Here is a 23,573-nt window from a genome sequence, read left to right as displayed (position 1 = left end):
TTCATACAGAGGTAAATACCTCAGTGCAGCCGGAAGGGAAGAAGTCCCGGGAAATGGTGTGTGAGACTGTGAAGGGGGATTGGGAGGAAGCAATAGATGCCTGGCACCCCCAGTTAAGGAGTTTGGACATTGCCCTGTCATGCAGTGAGGAGCCTGTAAAGGTTCCTGAGCTTTAAGAAGGTTATCCTGGTGACTGTGCATAGGCTGCTTGAAGAGAATGAAACTGGGGATGGAAATATGGGCAGGAGGTCGAGGGAGTTGGTCCAGGTGAAAGATGGGGGACCAAAGCAGGGTGAGAGGAAAGGAGAAGTGGGTTGGAGAGGCAGACTGTGGGTGCCATCACTGGCCATCCTGTCTCTTGCAGCTACATCTGGCAGCACATTGAGATCGGCTACGTCCAGGGCATGTGTGACCTCCTGGCCCCACTGCTGGTCATCCTGGATGATGGTGAGTGTACCCTCCCTGACCCCGGACTGGGGATGCAGCTTACTTCTCATGACAGAGAAGAGAGGTTAACCTCACTCTGTGGCTCCACACACTGGGTCAGTGCTGGTGTTCAGAAGACCTGTTTAGTGAACACATCAAGGTCTTAGTGAAATAAAAAGTTCTTTTGTTCTACATTGACCAGCACTTATTTCCAGGTGCCTGACACCCATCCAAGCTTTTGCTAGCCACTGGTTATATAAACATGAATGAAAACAAAGGAAAACTCAGACTGAGATGGCTTCACTGGTGAATTCTACCAAACACTTAATGAAGAATGAATACCAATACTTCATAAACCCTTCTAAAACATAGAAGAGGAAGGAACGCTTCTCAACTCATCCTATGGTGCAGGTCCTTATATGAGGACCTATTGGTACCTGGATAGCAATACCAGACAAAGACATCACAAGAAAAGAAAACTACAGACCAATATCCTTTATGAAATCAAGGTAAAAATCCTCAACAAAACACTAGCGAACTGAATCCATCAAGATATAAAAAAGATTATATATCATGATCAAATGGAATCTATCCCAGGAATGCAAGGCTGACTCAATGTATGAAATTCAACCAGTGCAATTCACTACATTCATAGAATAAAGGATAAAGGTCACATGATCATGTCATCAGACAAATTCAACAGCCTTTCATGAAAAAAAAGTCGGCAAATTCAGAATAAAACAGAACTTACTCAGCGTGATAAAAGACATCTCTGAAAAACCCACAACTAACATCATACTCAATGATGAAATACTGAATACTTCTCACCTAAGGTCAAGAGTATGACAAAGATATACACTTCTGCCACAAAAGACCCTATCCTGGACAATTACTGAAGAAAAAGGAATAAAAGACATCTGAATTGGAGAGGAAGTAAAACCATCTATATTTGCAGATGGCATGATCTTGCATACAGAAAGTCCTAAGGAATCAAAAAAAGATATTAGAACTAATAAACAAGTTCAGCAAGGTTGCAGGATATAGGACTTATACAGAAGTCAATTATATTTCTATACTATTACAAATGAGCAATCTAAAAATGAGATTAGGAAAGCAATTCCATTTGCAGTAGCATCTAGAAGAGTAAAATATTTATGAATAAATTTAACAGAATTTGTACACAAAAAACTATAAAAACATTGCTGAAAGTAGGGAGCCAGAAACGCAAAAACTGAGTCATTTTTCTTCCAGTGAGCATGTGATTCTTAATTGATTTGAGGTTGCAAATAGACAAACAGATCCCCCCAAAAGGGAACAAAGCAAAAAAGAAAAAAAGACCATGAAATTGGATTCTTTGTTATCTCTCACTCAACAGAGAACAAACTTTCATTACACACCCAACAGAACTCACCAGATAGTTAACTGTAAGAGCAAATCCCCAACCATTGCTGTCACCAACTCAGATTGATTTGCTGAAGATATAGAAACCAGAAATAAAAACAAATACTTAGTATCATTAGAAAAAAAAGAACTAGAGGATTATAAAAGTTAAAGCTCTGTTGCCACCCAAAATTCACTTCAGAAACCAAGAAAAGATGTACAGGCAAGTGGACTTAATTTGTCTCCATTGGATTAATCCCCTCAAACAGCTCAGTGGATGACTTCAGAACTGATAAAATGTAACTTTCAAAAGGTTATGTGACTCTCACATACAAATAAAATGAACAAAGATTTTATTCAGTGTATTAATGAGGAAACCAGTAAAGTATGAAAACTGGCTTCAGGAACATTTGAGAAACTGGGGCAACATCAAGGTAAGGTTGCTTCCAGAACGGGCAAATCTGTAGAGACAGAAAATAGACTCATGGTTGACAGGGACTGTGAGGAGAGGGAAATAAGTGATGACTGCTGTTATGTAGTGTCTTTTGGAAGTGCTGAAAATGTTCTGAAATTAGATAGAGATGATGGTTCACAACTCTGAATATACTAAAACCACTGAATTATATTGGAAACCAAAGAAGTTTGCCCAGATTTTTCTGTAACATCATACAGAACATTGTATAGAAAAACCCAAGCAAACTTTTTGGCCAACCCAGTACGTTTAAAAGAGTGAATTTTATGGTGTGTAAACCTCAATTAAGCTGTTTAAAAATGGGAAGTATAACTCCTGAATCTTAGAGCTGAGCATACCGACTTCTTTCCAGAAAGTTCACTGCAGAAGAGAGTGGGAGGTGAAAGAGAAGCTATCAGTGGAGAAACCTGAAAACACTGCCTCTGTCAGGTGGCCAAGGCCATCCGCAGTCCTCAGTCACATCGATACCGTACACCCTTGATATGATGTGATTCAAACGGCACCTTACCTACATGCTCTTTCTCACAATAACCATAACCCCAATCTTATCATGAGAAAAACATCAGACAAATTCCAATAGAGAGGCATCCCGTAGAACACCTGGCATGCACTCTTCATAACCATCAAGGTCACCTAAAAAGGAAGGTCTGAGTCACAACTATAGCCAAGTGGAGCCTAAGGAGAGATGACAGCTGTATATAATGTAATTCTTAGATGAGTTCTTGGAACAGCAAAAGGACATAAGGTAAAAAAAACTATGGACTTGAGTTAATTATGTGTCATCAGTAGGTCATTAATTGTAACAAATGTACATATTAATGGGAGATGTTAGTAATGAGGGGAACTAGGTGTGAGGTATATGGAAACTCTACACTCTTCTCAGTTTTTCTGTAAATCTAAACTGTTCTGAAAAATAAAACAAACAAGATTCTGTTGTGACGTGGATAACCTTCTCATAACTTTCTCTAAAGCTACTTGGCATTAAGAGAAAGTAGGTACTGTTTTCAAATTATTCTTTAAATACTGGGTTGAACAGTATGAAACAGATTTTTTTTTTTTTTTGGCTGTGCCATGCAGCTTTCAGGATCTTAGCAGTTCCCCGACCAGGGATTGAATCCACGCCCCAGCGGTGAAAGTGTGGTGTTCTAACTACTGGACCACCAGGGAATTCCCAACATAGATCTTTTAAATTACAGAAATACTTGGAGCCTTTTTTCCCCTTAGTATATATAGTCGCTCTCTAAGTAGCATTTCCCAAAGTTATTTGACCCTTCGTTTACATAGCACCAGCAAACACCCTTCCAGTTTTGACACTTGTTATTTTAATACAGTGGTTCTCAGACATGAGAGTTTCATGAGCCCCACAGAATTTTTTTCAAGACATTTGGGACCAAATACTGTCAACTTTTTATTAGAGCAAATAGGGATCTTTAAAACAGAGCATTTGCTGTCACCATTGTTTCCTAAAAGAAACGATGCTCTATTTCAACACCTCTCGGGTGGGAAGTACATAATGAAAGATTGGAGGGCATCCCTTGAAATGGTGTGCATGGGTAGACTCCGCTGTCCTTGCGTTTCTTATTTGGCTGTGGACTTGATGAACTGGCTCGGACGCTTGGACCGTCACTGTGGGACCTCGGGCGGTGGCAGAGTCGACTCTGTCCCCTGTGCTCTTTCCCCAGAGGCCCTCGCTTTCAGCTGCTTCACTGAGCTCATGAAGAGGATGAACCAGAACTTCCCCCACGGGGGCGCCATGGACACACACTTTGCCAACATGAGGTCGCTAATCCAGGTATGACCCTGTGCTTCTCAATAACACAGCTTATTCCAGCTCAACCCGATGGACCACAAACCAACTTAATAGCCACTCCTAGTTTAAATTAACTCAGGAACTCAGTCCTACTTCACTCAGCCAAGTTGAGTTAAACTGAAAAACTCAGTTCAACTTAACCTTCACTCAACAGCTCAAGTCGATTCCACTGGATTCATTCTTACTGAGCATTTACTTGGCCCAGACACTGTGGCTACAATGATGAACAAGACATGGTCCTTGCCCTTAACAGGACATTTGATTGTATTCGTCCTTTTCTGCAGAGAAATGGTGGTAGTGGTGGTGGTGGTTTTGTCGCTCAGTCGTGTCCGACTCTTTGCGACCCCACCGACTGTAGCCCGCCAGGCTCCTCTATCCATGGGATTTCCCAGGCAAGAATACTGGAGTGGGTTGCCATTTCCTCCTCCAGACTGCAAAGAAATATTTGAGTATATTTCTCTCTCTCTCTCTTTCTGTCTCACACACACACACACACACACACACGCAGAGCTTTATTGAGATAAATTCATATATCGTAAAATTTGCCTTTTTAAAATGTTTGATTCATTGGTTTTTAGAATAGTCACAGGTGTGAAATCATCATCACTATCTAATTTCAGAACACTTTCATCACCCTGAAAAAGAATCTCTATACCCTGAGCTTCCCTGGTGGCTCAGTGGTAGAGAATCCACCTACCAACACAGGAGATGCAGGTTTGATCCCTGGGTCGGGAAGATCCCCTGGAGAAGGAAATCAGCTGGTAAAGAATCCACCTGCAATGCAGGAGACCTGGGTTTGATCCCTGGGTTGGAATGATCCCCTGGAGAAGGGAACGGCTACCCACTCCAGTATTCTTGCCGGGAGAATCCCATGAACTGTATAGTCCATGGGGTCGCAAAGAGTCGAACACGACTGAGTGACTTTCACTTTCCAGTATTCTTGCCTGGGAAGTCCCATAGAGAGAGGAGCCTGGTGGGCTGCAGTCCATCAAGTCACCAAAGAGTTGGACATGACTTAGCAACTAAACAACAACAAACACCACCACCATTAACAGCAATCCCTCTCCCCTGCTCCTGGCAGCCACTAGTCTACTTTCTGTCTCTGTAGATTTACCTGTTCTGGACATGTCATGTAAATGGAGTCACACAATATGTGACTTTTTGTGTCTGCCTTTCTTCACTTAGCATAATGTTTTCAAGGTCCGTCCATGTTGCAGCATGTATCAATATGTCATTCCTTCTATTGCTGAACATTGCATTTCATGGATAGACCACATTTTGTATGCCCATTCATCCCCTGATGGATACTTGGGTTGTTTACACTTTTTGGCTATTATGAATAACGCTGTTGTGTACATTTATGTGTAAGTTTCTATACGGACATAGGTTTTCATTTTTGTTGGAGATATACCTACATGTAAAACTACAGCTGTACCATTTTACATTCCCACCAGCAACACATGAGTGTCCCAGTTTCTCTACATCCTCCCAGCCCTTTGTTGTCTGTCATTTTTATTATAGCCACCCCAGTGGATATGAAATAGTAGCTCATTATGGGTTTGACTTGCATTTTCCTAATTTCCGATGATGGTAAGCATGGTTCCTGTGCATATTGGTTATTTGCATATCTTCTTTAGAGAAAGACTGGGTTGGGTTGCGTCAGATTGATTTCCACTTCAAATTCTTTGGCCATTTTTAAACTCCACCCGGTTGTTAAGGGCTGTGTGGTGTCTGGTACGGGGATGTAGCATCATTTATTCGACTGTCCTCTCTGGCCCACCCTTTGCCAAGGAGGCTGATGCCTTTCTTTCCTTCCTCTAACAGATACTGGACTCAGAGCTCTTCGAGTTGATGCATCAGAATGGGGACTACACTCACTTCTACTTCTGCTACCGCTGGTTCCTGCTGGATTTCAAGCGAGGTACACACTTCCAACTGGGACCTTGTTCCCAGACTCTTTGTAGCAGAATCCCAGGGGGAAAAGGTGCCACAGCAGTAAGGCTGGAAAGTGTTGGGACAAAGCCACTGGACAAGAGTAACACCTATTTGTTGAGTTCTGACTACAGTTTACGTACCTTATCTTGCAGAGACACTGTGTAGTAAGGTGTTGTCACAATCTCCATTTTACAGATGAGGAAACTGAGGCTGAGAAGAACTAAATTCAGACCTAGGAATAATAGAGCCAGGATCTGAGCCCCCGTCTGTCTACCTAAGCCCAGTTCCCTACCATTCTGTTAAGCGGCTTATCAGAGGCCAAGCACTCTGAAGCCTGTGGAGTATCTTTCCCAGGTGACTGAGAAATGATGTCTGACACAGTGCATTGCTATCTTACCAATCTGGGATAATGCTGGTAATAATATCTAACCTGTATGCATAAGTGTGTGCTCAATTGCTCAGTTGTGTCCAACTCTTTGCAACCCCATGGACTGTAGCCCGCCAGACTCCTCTGTCCATGGGATTTTCCCGGCAAGAATATGGGAGTGGGTTACCATTTCCTCCTCTAAGGGATCTTCCTGACCCAGGGATCCAACCCGGGTCTCCTGAGTCTCCTACATTGGCAGGCTGATTTTTTATCACTGAGTCACCTGGGAATCCCCTAACCTGTATAAAGGTGTTCATTAAGGGCCAGGAACTGTGCTGAGCCATTTCTATGTATTATTTCTTCATCCCTTTATTTTTAAAAAATATTTATTTATGTAACTGTTTATATGAATGTGTTGAGTCTTAGTTGCGACACGTGGGATCTTTTGTTGCAGCGCACAGGCTCTTCCTGGCAGTGCATGGGCTTGTGGGATCTTAGTTCCCCAAACAGGGATTGAACCTGTGTCCCCTGCATCGCCAAGCAGACTCCTAACCACTGAACCATCAGGGAAGTCTCTTCAGTCCTTTATTCCTCTTGGTATCACACCATGTGAAGTTCCCTGGTGACTCAGTGGTAAAGAATCTGCCTACCGATGCTGGAGACTCGAGTTTGATTCCTGGGTCAGGAAGATCCCCTGGAGAAAGAGATGGCAACCTTCTCCACCAACATCACCACACTTACAGATGCGGAAAAGGAAAGGCTCATGGAGGGGAAGTAACTAGCCCAAGGTCACCTTTCTCATAAGTGATGGAGGCAGACTGATTTTTATTGGACTCAGGAAGCCTTACTCTTCATCCTTACTCTGTTATCTGTCTTTACTAGACCCAGAGGCAACAGCCGACTTTCCCTGGGTGCAGGGGGAAGGGGAGGTACCCCATGGGTGCTAGAGGAGGGTGCAGACAGAGAGCAGGACACTGGTCCAGGGTCAGGGCAGGGACAGGTCAAGGAAAACCAAATCTGCATGTGCCCAGTTCCTCCACTCAGGATGTCAGAGCTGGAAACATGCAACCCACCTAGTGTGCACAACCTATTCCACAGAAAGGGGAAACTGAGGCTGCTGTCAAATGACAGTGCCCAGGTCTCCTGCGTCCTGGCCTGAGCTCTGTCTGCTGCCCCAGGACAGAAGCACAGCGCACAGCTGGCCTAGGATCCTTCTCGAGGGCGGGCAGCTCTGCGAGCTCCGTGGTGGACTTTCCCCATGCATGTGCGTGTGTTGGTGTCTTGGCAGAACTCATCTACGATGACGTCTTCTCTGTCTGGGAGACCATCTGGGCAGCCAAACACGTCTCGTCCGCCCACTATGTCCTGTTCATCGCGCTGGCGCTGGTGGAGGTCTACCGTGACATCATCTTGGAGAACAACATGGATTTCACAGACATCATCAAATTTTTTAACGGTACCCACATGATCAGGGTCTCATCCGAAGGGGGTAGGCTTCTGGAGGGCCCCTTCCTGGGTCCTGGAAAGGGATGGATGGAGAGTCCCTGAGATTGATTCAAGATGAAGGGGACGGAGGAGGCTTCTGCCCACCTCCTGTGGCTATTTCCCAGTGAATGAGTTGACGTCTTATAATGCTGAGTGATCCTCGTGTGTTTCTCTCAGGGATCTGGCTGAAGGGGCCTGGGTGTTGAAATCAGGCTCAGGGGCCAGTCTTGGCTCTGGGGGAACGAGCTGCGGCATAGACATGTCACTTCCCCTCTCTCTAAACATCTGCTTCCTCACCTGGGAACAGGAGGGATAGTGTCTGCTTCAGAAGGTTGACGTGTGGAGGGAAAGCAGATACAGGAAGGTGGCATGAAAAAGGCACAGTCTTGCCACCTGGGAGCTGTGTGACCTTGGGCAAGTGACTTCACATCTCTGGGCTTCAGATCCGTTGGGAATAAAATGGTACTGACACCTCCATCACAGAGATGTCAGGAGGATTAAATGAGACCACAGGGATGTCAGGCCCATCAGTCACGTGGTACTTGGCTCACAGCTGTTGCTTTGAATAGAAGCTGTTGCTATTATCACTATTAAAACATTTTCTTAAACTAAAGAAGGTTTTAGATAAAGCAAAAAAAAGAAAAAAAGCCACCAGTGATGACCTTACACTGGAAACATTATTAGTTATTTTTTTTACAGAAGCTTTTTATTTTGGAATAATCTTAGAGTTAGAAAAAAATTTCAAAGATAGTATAGAGAGTTTCCAGTACCTTTTAACGCAGCAGCGCCTAATGTTAATATGTTACCTGATCCTCGTACATGTGTCAAAACAAAGAAATTAACATTGATATAGTACTAGCAACTAACCTCCAGACTTACTTGATTTCACTTGGTTTTTAACTAATGTCCTTTCTCTGCTCTAGGATCGAATCCAGAAAACCATGTTGCACTTAGTAGGTTCATTTAAAAATATTTATTTATTTATTTTTTCATCCTTGTATTTTTATTTCTATTTTATTAATTAATTTATTTTTTAAATAAATCTATTCATTTTAGTTGGGGGCTAATTACTTTACAATATTGTAGTGGTTTTTGCCATACATTGACATGAATCAGCCATGGGTTTACATGTGTTCCCCATCCTGAACCCCCCTCCCACCTCCCTCCCCATCCCATCCCTCTGGGTCATCCCATTGCCCCAGCCCTGAGCATTTGTCTCATGCACTGAACCTGGAATGGTGTTCTGTTTCACATATGATAATACACATGTTTCAATGCTATTCTCCCAGAACGTCCCACCCTCACCTTCTCCCTCAGAGTCCATAAGACTGTTCTATGCATCTATTTTTTTCATCCAGTCTTTTCCAAACTTATGTATATGGTTTGGAGAATCCATGGAGAATCCATAGAGGATCCACCTGCCAATGCAGGAGACACCCAGAGACAATCCCTGGGTTGGGAAGATCCCCCCAGAGAAGGAAATGGCAACCCACTCCAGTGTTCTTGCCTGGGAAATCACATGGACAGAGAAGGCTGGTGGGCTACAGTCCATGGGGTTGCAAAGAGTAGGACATGACTTACAGAATCCAGTTGTATCTAGGCTTTTTTCCACTTGATGTTTTTAAAACCATTTTCCATATAATAATTTTTTGAGAAAGCAGAATATACCTCAAGCACCTGTTCATAACTTACTTAACCATCCTTTCTGGTTTAACATCTACGTTGATTTTGTTTGAGGTTATAATTGAGAACTCAAAGCAATTTATATCTTAGCGTGGAGGTTTTCAAACTTTCTTAGTTCATAGCACCTCTAGTGTCTCTGTGAAATTTTCATGACATCCCGGACCATTCAGTAACTATTGAATAATTAAGTCCAAACCACCTAATAAGTATATCTATCCTAACAACGTAGTAGCCATTTGAAAAAAATAGCACATGTAAGTCAAAAGAAAATAATATATTTTATATTTAAATAAGTAGTTTCTAATGGGTGTGCTCACCTGTTGGACTTTGCCCAACGTCTCAAATCTTGGAATCAGTTTGAACTCACCACCTTCACTTCCTTTTCCGCAGTGATTTTCACATGATACTTGCTTTTATCATGGGAACTGCCTGCTGAGAACTTAGTTTTTTTGCAAAGCTATAAAACCACTGATAGGAACACAAATTTCAAACTCACTCACATTAGCAGTTTATGTGGTGTTCAACAGATGTGGAGGATCACCGTATTTCCCCCAAATCGCCATGCGTTCACAGTGGTACCCTGGGCACTCAATTTGAGAACCATGGTCTTAGTGTCTTTCTCTTCTACCAAATGATTTCTTTATGGCAAATGTCTAAATTTAGGATTATTATTTTTCAAAAAGCTGATCATAGTGTGTTATTCTTGACAAAATGGCTGTTTGTGCTTTCTCCCCTCCCCTCTCGTCTCCTGTTGCTTCCTTCCCTCTCTGCTTTTAAGCGTCCACCTTGTGCCCAACATTGCTTTCTTAAAAGGTACCCAGTCATTGTGTCCATAGGAGGATGGTGAGAAGACTTAACATTTTTTAAACACACAGAGACACACATTTTTTAAACAAACACACTTCATCCTGTTTGATCTCACAGTAACCTTGTGAAGTAGGTACTGTTATGGTTCCCATTTCACAGATGAGGAAACTGAGGTCTGGAGTCGCAGGCTGTCCCCAAACTCTCTGCTTCCAGAGCCACTCTTGGGGTGATGCCAGTTGATGATGGGAATGGGGGTGCCCCAGAGACCTCTCAGGGTCTCTGCTGGAAGCATGACCCAAGGACAGACACAGAGAATGCTCATGAGATTCTGCCTTCCACTCTTTCAGAGATGGCCGAGCGACACAACACCAAACAGGTCCTGAAGCTGGCCCGGGACCTCGTGTACAAGGTGCAGACTCTGATTGAGAACAAGTGAGGGCCGCGTCACCGCCCACCCGCCCACCTGTCCTGCCTGCTTCTCCTCCGAGCCACCCAGGGAGCGAGGTCCTGACGTCTGTTCCCGAGCATGGACTTCTGTGCAAAGAGAAAGCACCCCAACTGTGGCCACTGGGCGAGTGGGGGTGGAGAGGTTGCCCCTTCAGTTCAGCCTTACGTTTTCCTGTTTGACCAAAGATCGCCCAAGCTTGGGATTTCTCCCTTGCGGGAGTTGGGGCTTGTTGGTGGGCAGAAGGGGCGTCTTCATTCGTGGTCTCCAGAATGGTCTCCTCCCCTTTCCCTCCCATGCCTCCAAGCTATTTTGTCTGATGAGACTTGGGTTGGGAACTTTTCGGAAACGGGTGTAGGAGGGGTCTGTGGGGTTGCCTCTGAGCTCTCAAGGGGCCTTTGGAGATGTTCCAGAGCGTGGCTGGGTGCAGAGCACTGCTGGCACAGAATCTTTCTATGAAGGACACTGCCCTGTGCACCGTCGGGCGTTGAGCAGCATCTCTGGCCTCTCCCTGCTAGATGCCAGTAGCGCCCTCCGCCCCCCCACCACCACCTTATGACATCCAGAACTTCTCCCGACATTGCCAGGCAGCCCCCTGTTTGAGAACCACTGGAGGTTTTTCCCTCCCCACTTTCTTTGTACCTGAGCCACCTGTGTCCTGAGACTTCCTCCCATTTAGAAAAGGGACATGGGGTCCTCTGCACATCTCTCCTGGGGTCGGGGATTTCAGCTGTTGTATTTTCTCATCTTTTCCTCCTCCCCCTGGCCCCGGGAGAGACTCTTTTCTTCTTTAACAAAAGGCATCTGCCTGTGAGAAGGGTCTGTAAGCTTGAGACAGGCCTCTTCATGGTCCTGCTCAGAGCCCCCACTCCAGGCAGGGCAGAGTCCACATCCCCTTCCTCTCATCCTAGGGAGGACCTCGCCTCTCCTTCCTACATTGGGTCCGGAGTTCCAGAAGCTTGGAAGGTGTGTGTTGGTGCAAGCCACTTGTTCAAGGAGGCTGGCATTTCCTTAAGTGCCCTTGCTTACTCAGGATAAAGGGAAGAGAGGAGGACAGAGGTTGGCCAGGGTAGGGTGGGGCGGGTGTTCTCCTTGGGGAAGAAAAAAAAAAATCAGCCGATGAACTAGCATCCGGGTCACAGCCCAGCCTGGAAATGGTCCCCTCCATGTCGTCACACAAAGGGTCACCAACCCCCCAAACAGACCCTAGGCGAGCTAGTTTACCCTGCCTACCTGTCCTCCCAGGAGAACGCTTGTGCCAGCTCTTCTCTGCTGAGAATGGACCAGAGTCAGGAGAAACAGAGAGAGTCCAAGAAGAATGCTCTTCCCAAGAATGGCAGGTAGGATTTTGGAGAGGAGAGGAGACTTGTCAGGCACATTGAAACCCTGACAGAGGGGGCGCCATCAGTCCTCCCGTCCTGAGCAAACCAGGAGGGGGCGCAGTCCCTGCCTGGCGTGCTTGTGAAGGCGCTTCCCTTGGACCCAGCACTCTCGGCTGCATCTGAACTTCCGCCCAAGTGGGGTGTCCTGGGTGGGATGGTTGAGAGATGGGCCTCGCTTCCGAAGAAAGCTTCGTGCTACTTTCATCTCCTCGCCCTGGCCCTCTGCCTTCCCGAGACGGGTGATCACGTATGAAATTTCCCTCTAGATAAGAGTTTTATTTTGCCATTCAAGTCTTCACTACAGAGGATGTTATTTTAGCAAGACCCAGGTCCTAGACCTTCTGATTCTTATTTATTTTTTGACAGACTGGTCTGAAAGTACAGCACAAGATCTCTTCTCTGCCTTCTCTCATGGTGTTCCAGAGAGTGTCGTGGTTGTGATTTGAAATAATGCTTATTTATTGGGCTTACTGTGTTTATTTGGGTCTCTGTATGTTGTGTGTGTGTCCTGTGTCCCTGAATCAAATCCGTGGGGGTCGTTTTATCTATGGAGGGCTCTCCTTTACTCAGTATTGCCAACATATCTTGTTACTGTTTACTGAAGAGTCATGTCTATATAGAGAGAAAATATATATAAACAGAATTGTGTGAACCTGGGTTATTTCTTGCTTCTGTGTTTGGGGATTTTCTCTTTGATTTGAAAGAAAGAAATGTTTGCTTCTGAAGAGTGTGTCCTCATACCCCACTCCTCCCAGCCCACCCCAGTTGACCCAGACCCAGAGAGGAACAGATTCTCATGCTAGCTGCCTGATCTGTCCCCAGAAAGTGCAAGGCTGGTGAATCTTGTGTTATCCTTTGTATCAGTTAGTTGTTACCACAAGTAATGCTGAGTAACAAACCACCCCAAATCTTAGTGGCATCAGACAGCCATTTATTTAGCTTATGATGATTCTGTTTTAATATTTATTTATTTATTCATGTATTTGGCTGCGCCGAATCTTAGTTGCAGCACGAGGGATCTTCAGTTGTGGTGCTGGATCTTTTTTTTAGTTGCTGCATGGGGAACTCTTAGTTGCAGCATATGGGGTCTGGTTCCCCAACTAGGGATTAAAGCTGAGCCCCCTGCACGGGGAGCTCGGAATCTTAGCCACTGGACCACTAGGGAAGTCCCTCCATATGGTGTACATATGGTAATGGACAATATACTTTAGGGGACAAAAATTCTAAGAAAATATTTTTGTTTTGTAAAAGCTTTCCTAAACACGCTGTTTACACCTTGCATAGATGTGAGAAGATGAGTCTTGGGCCACTAGGCACGTTTCCTTGACTCAACTCGGGGGTGGGACAAGGGGTCTTCGCTGCCATGTGCATGGCACACACAGTTGTCACTGTGAGGTCCCCCTCCCACCCTTTTCGTCTTCCTCCTCTGCCTTCTCCATCTTTCCCTCCACGTCTTTATCTTCTCCTCCCCCCACGCCCCCAGTTCCTCTCCTCTCCTTCTGTCTCCTTTCCTTGTAGCCTCGAGCATGTGGATACTGTCTGTTACCATGTCTTCACCTGAATGATGCTGTTCCCATTTAGGACAACATGCTGGGTTAGGCCCCTCTGGCTGCTCCACCATTTCCCTTCTAAACCATACTCCCTTTGCTTTTCACCTCAAGCGTTCCATTTGGCGTCTGGAAGAGTCCCTGGGGACAGTTGAGAAGCACTTACGCAGAGCTGAGGAGTTCCTGACCATCCCATTTTGTAAGGGCCAGTGCCCATGTGTGCCATCCTTTTTCATCTTCCTCCTCCTCTCCCAGGCCTGATGTTCCAGCAGCCTGGCAGGGAAGGGAAGTGAGGGTACAGCTAAAGGCAGTGGGAGGAACTAGTTTAGATCACTTCTCTTTTTTCAAACAGATACTCAAGTTTGAGAGACATTAGATCCATCAATCAATGAGTCTTCTCCCCAAGTTTTATGACAGCTTCTCCCAAACTCAAGTCACCTGCCATCCCCCTATATGATTTGGACCATATCTGTGTGCTATTATATCTTTACTAGTTTTCTTTAAATCAACTCAGCTTTTTAAAAAAAAATACATTTACTTATTTATTTGGCTGTGCCGGGTCTTAGTTGCGGCATGTAGGATCTAGTTCCCTGACCAGGGATCGAACCTGGATCCCCTACATTGGAAGCATGGAGTCCTAGCCACTGGACCACCAGGGAGATCCCATAAGTCAACTCACTTTTTAAACTTCAAGCTAAAAGCAAGCCAGGATCATTTGCATAAACAAAAGATGGTTGTAAAAATGAATATTACTATTTTACCAAAGTACTGTTTCCCACCAAAGGCTTTCCTGAAGCCTACTCTCTCGCTGTTAAGAAGAGATATAATAAGGGTCTGAGAGGTTAAAGATGTACTAGTGCCAGATGAGCTTTTCTTCTTGGAGGACGTCAAGAAGGATTGATGTGGGAGTGACTTTCTCACTGAACCAGCTAAAATTACATTCTGTATCTTTGTCCACATGTTTGGGGAGTGATGACTTAGGATCCCAAGTCTGCCAGCTCCTGGCTGTGTGATTTTGGGCAAGTGACTTTATTTCACTGAACCTTGGTTTTCATTTTTGCAAACTGGAGGTAGTAATGCCTCCCTTGGGTGTGGATTCCCTGGTGGCTCAGATGGTAAAGAATCCATCTGCCATACGGGAGACCCGGGTTTGATCCCTAGGTTGGGAAGATCCCCTGGAGAAGGGAACAACTACCCACTCCAGTGTTCTTGCCTGGAAAATTCCATGGACAGAGGAGACTGGTGGGCTATAGTCTGTGGGGTCCCACAGAGTTGGACATGACTAGGTGACTAACACTTTGACATTTTTGGCTGTGGATTCAGTCCTGGCTCTCCTCTTTCACTGGGACCCTCTGGCCCGAGCGTCGCTGGAAACGATTTCCTGGTTGAGACCTCAGTTTTCCTGAGTTCCCATCACCTCTTGCTCTGGTTCTCAGGTGAGACTTTGAAACCTGAGAGGACCCAGCTCCTGGAGGAGAACTGGGGAAGGGATGGGCTTTGAGCCCTCTCGGGCTGTGACAGGGCCCCTGGAGGCGAGTATGGTGAGGCCATCAGTTCTTGGCAGGAGCAAAACCCACGCCGACTCTGCAGATTGCACTGGGTTCTGCTGACTCAGGGAAGGGCTCTCGGGCCTCTGTGCTTCTGGCTTTGAAGCCACTGGACACATTGAGAGCTTGAGCCCAGGACAGATGTAGACTCTAGAGGGAGCACAGTCAGATCCTCTGAGTCAACCTAGCAGAATTCAGATGACCCTCCGAACCCTGCAGTGCCCTGGGGACTTTCCATTACATCAGAGCGTTAGGCAAGACTCCCCCAGTATCTTCGTGGCATTCTTTATCAGGCTTGTGGAGCACAGTGGTTTCCAGCCTCCCTCAGTAGGGGCAGCGCTCCTCCAAACAAAGAGTGCCTCTTACTATGATGGAGAGAAATATGAGACAGATCCCTCTGTCTCTTGTCAAATAAAGATGGTGTCTGTGGAAATGCTTGTGCTTCACAGGCTGAAGAATCGCTCCCATTGGCACTGCTGAAATTGTTGAGAGAGAAAACGAAAGAGAACTTCCCCGGCGGTCCAGTGGTTAGGACGCCACACTGCCCGAGGGCCCAGGTTAAATCCCTGGTCAGGGAACTAAGATCCTCCTAGCCACGCTGCCTGGTCAAGAGAGATGATTAAAGAACTTGGGGGGGGGGGGGCAGGGACTGTTGTAAGGTTATTACACAGAGGAGGCGGCTCATTTCAAGTGCAGGTGGGTGACCTGAGGCTGAGTTTGGGCTTCTTCTTGTTGGCATCTATCTGCTTGCTGCTTTTTGCACTGGGGATGCCGCTTAGGGTTCCTGAAATCTTCCCACTCAAGCCTGACTCCCGTCAACGTGCTTCTGATGACATTCGAAACATACCAAGGGTCTTCGAGTCCATCTGCTCACCATGGGGCAGCTTCCTAGGTTTTCTATTACCTTATTCCATTGTTCTGTGACTTCTTAAAAGTAATTATAGTCCTTATTTTCTGAGAGATGAATGCAGGCTGCATTTTCAGTGGCCGATGTATTTTTCAAAATTATAGAATTGCTGTAATAATATAGTGCTGTTGTTTACAGATGGTCTTAGTTGAATGTTTAAAGCCAAAAGAGTTTGATGAGCTAGGTCAGGGCAGAGATGTCATTCTGCCTCCATCACCGAGTCTGACAGCCCTGGATTCAAATCCCAGCTCTGCCGCTGATCAGCTGTGTGACCTTGGGCAAGTCTGAGCTACAGTCTTCACTTCTGTGAAGTGAGGATATCAAAGTTTCCCTTAAGGAGAGGAGTTGGGCACTGAGTGTTTTTTGCTTGCTCAGCATCCTTACCCCATTCCAGGACCAGCAACTTCTCCCATCTTCTGGGAAACTGTATCGCCTACATTATAACTATGGCCTTCTAGTCTAGATTGCTGACACCCGCCTCTACCCAGGCAGACACATGACCCAGTCCTGGCCAATCAGCTTCCTTCCCTGGGAAGAGAGTGGTTCACGCTTTCTTCCGGTGCAGCCACAAGCTAGAGGGATGCCAGCCTGGAGCTGCCTGTCACCATGTGTCCTACAGGTAGGGGAGCAGGCGTGGTTGGATCCAGGTAGTCAAGTGAAAGCCTTAGAGCTCCATCTGTGTCCATCTCGTGGCTCCACTCTCCTCCATGCTGGTTTATACAGGTCCCAGGCCCATCTCTGAACCAGTCATTCCGACCATTCCTGATTGGCTACAATGTCTTATTTGTCCAGCTTAAAGCCTAGCGCAGTCAGAAAGCGGCTGAGGGTCACCTCCGAAGGGAGGATTAAGGTGCTGCTCCCAAAGCAGGGCACTGGGTCATGGTCGGCAAAGGTAACAAGCTGACTCCAGCACCCCATGGCAGAGAGAGCAGTGTGGAGCTGTGAAGAGACCTACTGTGGGCTCAGAAGTCAGCATGGCTGGAGGCAGAGGCGCGGGGTCGAGTGGGTGACAAGAAAGAAGCTGAAGAGAGAGGTCAGAACTGGATCTCAAGGGGCCTCGTGTGCCCCAAGTAACGGTGAGGTTTTCACTCAGTGGGGTTATTTGCATGGAGGGGTGAGACGGGTCCTTAACACCTGACCCCACCCCCGCCAAATCCCCGCCCAACACTGGACCAGCTCTCATTTATAAGGGGACATTCTCATTGATGGGAAAATAAACACTTTCCAGACTCACCAAGAGGCGGAGTTACAGAACTGGAGGGAAGAGAGAGAGAATATGCACATACCCATTAAAAGGTGTAGTATCTGAGTAACGAGCACTTTTCATGAATAGGTTTATGCTCACCACAATCCTCCTGTGGGGTCGGGATTACAATAATAACAGCTAAAGTTTGCCTAATATATGCTAATTTATCTATACACAGCATGTTAAGTTAATTCTCATAACAGCCCTCTGAGGTAGGCATTATTTCAAATTCTACCCCCCACCCCCGCCACCCCATTTTACAGAAGTTATACACTGAGGTCCAGAGAGGTGAAGCAATTAGCCTAAGGCCACACAGCAAGCAAGCAGCAGAGGTGGTGGGATTTGAACCTGGGTGTGTGGTGATTTCATACAACTCTAGCCTGGGCTCTTTGTGCTCCTCCTGAGATATTTTTATTTGGTCGTTTCTGGCACAAGGATGATGCTCTCAGTGTCACTGGAGAAGAAGATGGTCCTCCGCTGGACCTCGGTCACGCGGGGCCACCTGATCACGGGCAGGAGGCTGGCCAGGACTGCGTTGAAGATGGCAGTCACATAGCCCCAGCCTAGCTGGCACTGACCAGCGTGGTACATGGAGGAAGCTACGCAGGCTTCCTTGGCGAACGGCGAGGCCAAGCTGATGGGGAAAACCAGCAGGCCCATAATGGTGGCAATGGCTAGGATAGCAGGAGGGAAAACCGGTGTGTTGGTCATGGGGCTCTGGGCTGACTTCCATCCCAGTCCTCCCATCCACTCACTCATCCATCCATCCATTCACTTATTCATTGGCTCATCTATCTTTGCATCCACCTATCACTCAAGTAGCCTTCCACCCATCTGTCCATCTACTCACCCATCCCTTCAACCATATTCTAGTCCACTCACGCTCTCCATTCCTCTCTCTACCTATCCATTCACTCATACTTCCATCTGTCCAATCACCCACTTAGCCACCTGCCCCCCCACCAACCCCCCCATCCATCCATCCCTCCACCCATTTTCCCCATCCATCTAGCTATTCATCCACCTATTCAGTAATATATTACTGATCCATCCATCATCAGCTCATCCACCTACTTACACACCCCACTCCATCCATCCACCAGCCCACCCATCCGTCCATGTATTCATTCCTCAAAACTGTTAGGGGCTCTGTGGAAGGCACTAGTAATACTAAGCAAATGAACCAGCCACCTCCTCACTTTGGAGGCAGTCCCAGCGCAGGAGAGTCACGTGACCTCCAGCCCCCCTTCAGCCACACTTGTCCACTTGGAGTTCCCTGCCTGTGCTTTGCTCTCTTATCTCTCTATGCCTTTGCCCCTGATGTTCCTGTTACCCAAAACGCCCTTCCACATTTGGTTAATTTCCCACTCATCCTTCCAGATTCATCTCAGTGATGCCTCCTCCAGGAAGCCTTCCTTAACACCCCCTCCAAACACTGAGTCAGGTACCTCTTGGAGTTTTTCCTTACATCCTGTGCTCATCCTATTGTGCCAAATATCCACCAAGTTATAACTGCCACTAGACACTGTGCAAGCTGAGGACAAGGACTGTGTCTCCATTCATTGATTCGACAAATATCTAGTGAGCGCCTCTGTGTGCGGAGCACCGTGTCAGGTGCTGGTGATGTCAAGGCAGACGTGTCCTTGACCTCACAGAGCTGATGTTCTCGTGGAGAGAGATGTACAATAATCAGGCAGGCGGATGAGATATTTCAGGTAAGTGCTCTGAAAAATAGAAAGCAAGTCAAGAGGAAGGAGACTCTAAGGAGAGGGGAGCTCTCTTACCTTGAGGTCATGGGAGACCCCCACTGAGAGAGATTTGATCAGTGCCCTTAATAAATTGGGAGGAGCAAGCTGTGAAGACATGAGAAGAGAACATTCCAGGCAGAGGAAACATGCTTGGTGCTTATGAGCAACAGAAAGCAAGCCAGTGTAGCTGGTGCGTGCTGAGCCTGGCGAAGCCAGTTAAGAGCTGAGGTCAGTGAAGGAATGAGGGCCACCTCAGTGGAGCCTCATCGGTAACAGGAAGTCATTGACGTGGTGGCTTGATCTGATTTCAGTTTTAACAGGTCTCACTTGGCCAAGGTGTGGCGAACAGACTCTAGGGGACAAGGGTGGCAGCAGAGAGATGTGTGAGGTGGTCACCCCTAATCCAGGTGGGAGATGGTGAAGAATTAATTGAATGAGGATTACCACCAAGACCTGAGCTAGATCATCCAAAGCTGATGTGTGAATTAGAGAAAAGCAACCCTCTGGGCTGGGGGGCTTTCGAGACGGCTCAGTGATAAATGATCTACCTGCCAAGCAGGAGATACGGGTTTGATCCCTGGATTGGGAAGGTCCCGTGGAGAAGGAAATGGCAACCTACTCCAGTATTCTTGCCTGGAGAATTCCATGGACAGAGGCACCTGGTGGGGTACAGCCCATGGGGTCACAGAAGCGTTGGACACAACTTAGTGACTAAACAACAGTAACAACAACAGTTCTTCTGGGCAGCCGCAGCTCTCAGCCCTCAGCTGGATGCCCTTGTGCAGTGCACAACCTGCCCAACTGTATATGGTGGTCCTGGTAAAAATGATGCAAAGTGGATGCACAGGAGAGAAAAAAAGGAGGACAACTATTAGGACTGAGTTTGGATAAGGGTAAGAGAGGGTGATGTTAAGGATACCATTCCCTACCCCCAATTTCTGGCTTGTTAAAGGATCAGGAATAGTCTGCAGTCATAGGGTTTATCTCTGTGATTCAACCAGGAGGCAAGTCTCTGCTTATAGGCTCGCTCATTCATTCATCCATTCATTCCAAAAACATGTCTGGAACACTTATATGTGACATCAAATTTACCTGCTGCTGCCTGTACCCCTGGCACTGGACCACTGCCCCTCTGTGGGCACAGTCCTTTGGGGGCAAGGGCCCAGGACAGGAGGAGAATTGCATTGAAAGCCAATAGGAGCCAGCCTCCAAGGAGCATTGCAGCTGAAACCTGCCAGGAAGAGAGAGGAGGGACAGTGTCGACTGGGGTGGGGCAGTCATGCACTCCCTCTGCTTAAATGATCAGCTGCTGAGTCCTCAAAACCCCACAAGGTCTTTGCTATTATTATCCCTGATTTGTTGTTGTTATTGTTCAGTCACTAAGTTGTGTCTGACTCTTTGCAGCCCTATCGACTGCAGCATGCCAGGCTTCCCTGTCCTTCATTATCTCCCTGAGTTTGCTCAAACTCATGTCCATTGAGTCAGTGATACCATCCAACCATCCCATCCTCTGTTGCCCCCTTCTCCTCCTGCCCTGTCTTTCCCAGCATCAGGGTCTTTTCCAATGAGTCGGCTCTTCGCATCAGGTGGCCAAAGTATTGGAGATTCAGCTTCAGCACCAGTCCTTCCAAAGAATATTCAGGGTTGACTTCCTTTAGGATTGGCTGGTTTGATCTCCTTGCTGTCTAAGGGACTCATCAATTCTTCACTGCTCAGCCTTTGTTATGGTCGAACTCTCAAATCCGTACATGACTACTGGAAAAACCATAACTTTGACTATGTGGACCTTTGGCAGCACCGTGATGTCTCTGCTTTTTAATATGCTGTTTATGTTTGTCATAGCTTTCCTTCCAAGGAGCAAGCGTCTTTTAATTTCATGGCTGCAGTCACTGTCCACAGTGATTTTGGAGCCCAAGAAAATAAACCTGTCACTGCTTCCACTTTTCCCCCTTCTATTTGCCTTGAAGTGATGGGATTGGATGCCATGATCTTAGTTTTTCTCATGTTGTTTTAGCCAGCTTTTTCACTCTCCTTTTTCACCCTCATCAAGAGGCTCTTTAGCTCGTTTTCACTTTCTGCCATTAGAATGGTATCACCTGCATATCTGAGGTTGTTGATATTTCTCCTGGCAATCTTGTTCCAGCTTTTGATTGATCCAGCCTTGGCATTTCACATGATGTACTCTGTATACATGATGTATTTTGTTTTACATATAAACAAACCAGATTATAAGGAGTTAGAGTCATTTGCCTCAGGGCACACAGCTAATTAAGCCCTAGAGATAGAATTAAGATCTGCATTTACCACCTTACCTTCCCTTTACTGAGTACCTGCTATACAACAAGGTCACCAAGAGAGGCACCTTTGTATTGATTTGAAGGCTGTGTAATCTTCCTTAGATGGGCTTCCCAGGTGGCATAGTGGCAAAGAATCCGCCTGCCAGTGCAGGTGATGCAAGAGTCCCTGGGGTCGAAAAGAGTCAGACTGGACTAAGCACGCACACAGTCTTGCTTAGAGGTGCTGAACTGGGAGTCCCGACCCATTGTCCCGATTGTTGAATTGGTAATTTGCATCAAAACAGAGACTTTCAACATCTTAGCCCCGTGGTTTTCAAACCTAGCAGTGCCTAGAGGGTGACCAGGTAGGTGTGTATAGGTTGTGCACTGCACAACTCTAGGAGATGCCTTTGGGAGTCATCACAGAAATGCATATTGATTAAAGTAATTCTCCAGCAGATGGCAGCATAGTGTCTTGAGGAAGGGGCAGTTCAGTTCAGTTCAGTTCAGTCGCTCAGTCGTGTCCGACTCTCTGCGACCCCATGAATTGCAGCACGCCAGGCCTCTCTGTCCATCATCAACTCCCGGAGTCTACCCAAACCCATGTTCATCGAGTCGGTGATGCCATCCAACCATCTCATCCTCTGTCGTCCCCTTCTCCTCCCGCCCCCAATCCTACCCAGCATTAGGGTCTTTTCCAATGAGTCAACCCTTCGCATGAGGTGGCCAAAGTATTGGAGTTTCAGCTTCAACATCAGACCTTCCAATGAACACCCAGGATTGATCTCCTTTAGGATGGATTGATTGGATCTCCTTGCAGTCCAAGGGACTCTCAAGAGTCTTCTCCAACACCACAGTTCAAAGGCATCAATTCTGCGGCGTTCAGCTTTCTTCACCGTCCAACTCTCACATCCATACATGACCACTGGAAAAACCATAGCCTTGACTAGACGTACTTTTGTTGGCAAAGTAATGTCTCTGCTTTTAAACATGCTATCTAGGTTGGCCATAACCTTCCTTCCAAGGAGTAAGCGTCTTTTAATTTCATGGCTGCAGTCACCATCAGCAGTGATTCTGGAGCCCAAAAAAGTAAAGTCTGACACTGTTTCCACTGTTTCCCCATCTATTTCCCATGAAGTGATGGGACCAGATGCCATGATCTTAGTTTTCTGAACATTGAGCTTTAAGCCAACTTTTTCACTCTCCTCTTTCACCTTCATCAAGAGGCTCTTTAGTTCTTCTTCACTTTCTGCCATAAGGGTGGTGTCATCAGCATATCTGAGGTTATTGATATTTCTCCCGGCAATCTTGATTCCAGCTTGTGTTTCTTCCAGCCCAGCGTTTCTCATGATGTACTCTGCATATAAGTTAAATAAGCAGAGTGACAATATACAGCCTTGACGTACTCCTTTTCCTATTTGGAACCAGTCTGTTGTTCCATGTCCAGTTCTAACTGTTGCTTCCTGACCTGCATACAGGTTTCTCAAGAGACAGGTCAGACCGTTTCCTAATTTGTATAAAGGCACTGCATGGGCCATCAGCTGCCTTCAGAATCAACCTGGGTGTTTGCTAAAATCCACATAGCCAGACCCCACCCCACACCTACAGAGTCAGAGGTTGGAAGGGAGGTGGGCAGAACTTTGCTTTTTTTTTTTTTTGCGCTGATGCATTTGAGAATGCCCTGCTCCTGACCCCTCGAAGCTGCAATAAATTGACAAGTCCACGTCTCACCTTCCAGGCGAAGTCAGGAATATCATCCAGGGACTGGAAGGTCCCACAGCTCTGGTTCCAGCTGTCACCTTGCGGCCAGGAGCAGTAGGCGAGGACACCGAAGGAGACGGTGGTGGCCTGGAACCAGGCAGGGGAAACGAGGCTGACAGCCGAGATGCAGGTGAGGGAAAGCCCCAGAGCTGCCCACACACTGCCCACCATCAGGGCCTGTCAGTGACCTAGGAGTCAACAGACAAGATTCGTGCAAGGAGGAAAACGGGGTCTGGAAAGGATGTCCCTGTTTTCCCCACCAGCCAGGGATCTGGTCCTGTCTTCAGATCCCAGGTCATTAACTTCGCTTTGGCCTGGGATGAACTGGGATTTGTTCATAACTGGGGTG

General features: G+C 46.6%; 2 protein-coding genes and 1 non-coding gene across 5 annotated transcripts in view; 1 reads left to right on the top strand and 2 right to left on the bottom strand.

Annotated features, from left to right (window-relative positions):
- Nucleotides 1-12,841, top strand: part of SGSM1 (small G protein signaling modulator 1) — a 78,272-nt gene extending 65,431 nt beyond the window's left edge. For 2 of the 3 annotated variants that reach the window (XM_081542959.1, XM_081542958.1), the window contains 8 exons: nt 365-447; nt 3,961-4,070; nt 5,913-6,009; nt 7,679-7,846; nt 10,713-10,797; nt 11,722-11,776; nt 12,056-12,150; nt 12,559-12,841. In XM_081542959.1, the coding sequence (XP_081399085.1) occupies nt 365-447; nt 3,961-4,070; nt 5,913-6,009; nt 7,679-7,846; nt 10,713-10,797; nt 11,722-11,776; nt 12,056-12,150; nt 12,559-12,568 (703 nt within the window). In that variant the 3' untranslated portion in view covers nt 12,569-12,841. Of the gene's footprint in view, nt 1-364; nt 448-3,960; nt 4,071-5,912; nt 6,010-7,678; nt 7,847-10,712; nt 11,673-11,721; nt 11,777-12,055; nt 12,151-12,558 lie in introns of those variants that run through there. The other variant, XM_081542960.1, reaches the window with a different exon arrangement.
- A 1,484-nt stretch (nt 12,842-14,325) lies between these two features.
- TRNAG-UCC (transfer RNA glycine (anticodon UCC)) lies at nt 14,326-14,398 on the bottom strand. The gene has a single exon. It is a non-coding gene; the product is annotated as a tRNA-Gly (tRNA).
- A 3,427-nt stretch (nt 14,399-17,825) lies between these two features.
- Nucleotides 17,826-23,396, bottom strand: LHFPL7 (LHFPL tetraspan subfamily member 7). The gene is made up of 3 exons (XM_081542962.1): nt 23,195-23,396; nt 20,280-20,418; nt 17,826-18,113 (listed from the first exon to the last, which is right to left on the bottom strand). Exons 1-3 carry the CDS (start codon nt 23,393-23,395, stop codon nt 17,851-17,853), a joined length of 603 nt encoding a protein of 200 aa, XP_081399088.1. The 5' UTR covers nt 23,396; the 3' UTR covers nt 17,826-17,850.
- Nucleotides 23,397-23,573: the final 177 nt, after the last annotated feature.

This window comes from Giraffa tippelskirchi, chromosome 11 (assembly GCF_054371585.1).
Source record: "Giraffa tippelskirchi isolate mGirTip1 chromosome 11, T2T-mGirTip1v1.2.pri, whole genome shotgun sequence".
Classification (NCBI taxonomy): Eukaryota; Metazoa; Chordata; class Mammalia; order Artiodactyla; family Giraffidae; genus Giraffa; species Giraffa tippelskirchi.
Note: the sequence above shows the minus strand (reverse complement) of the source record. Positions and strands in the feature narration are given on the sequence as shown.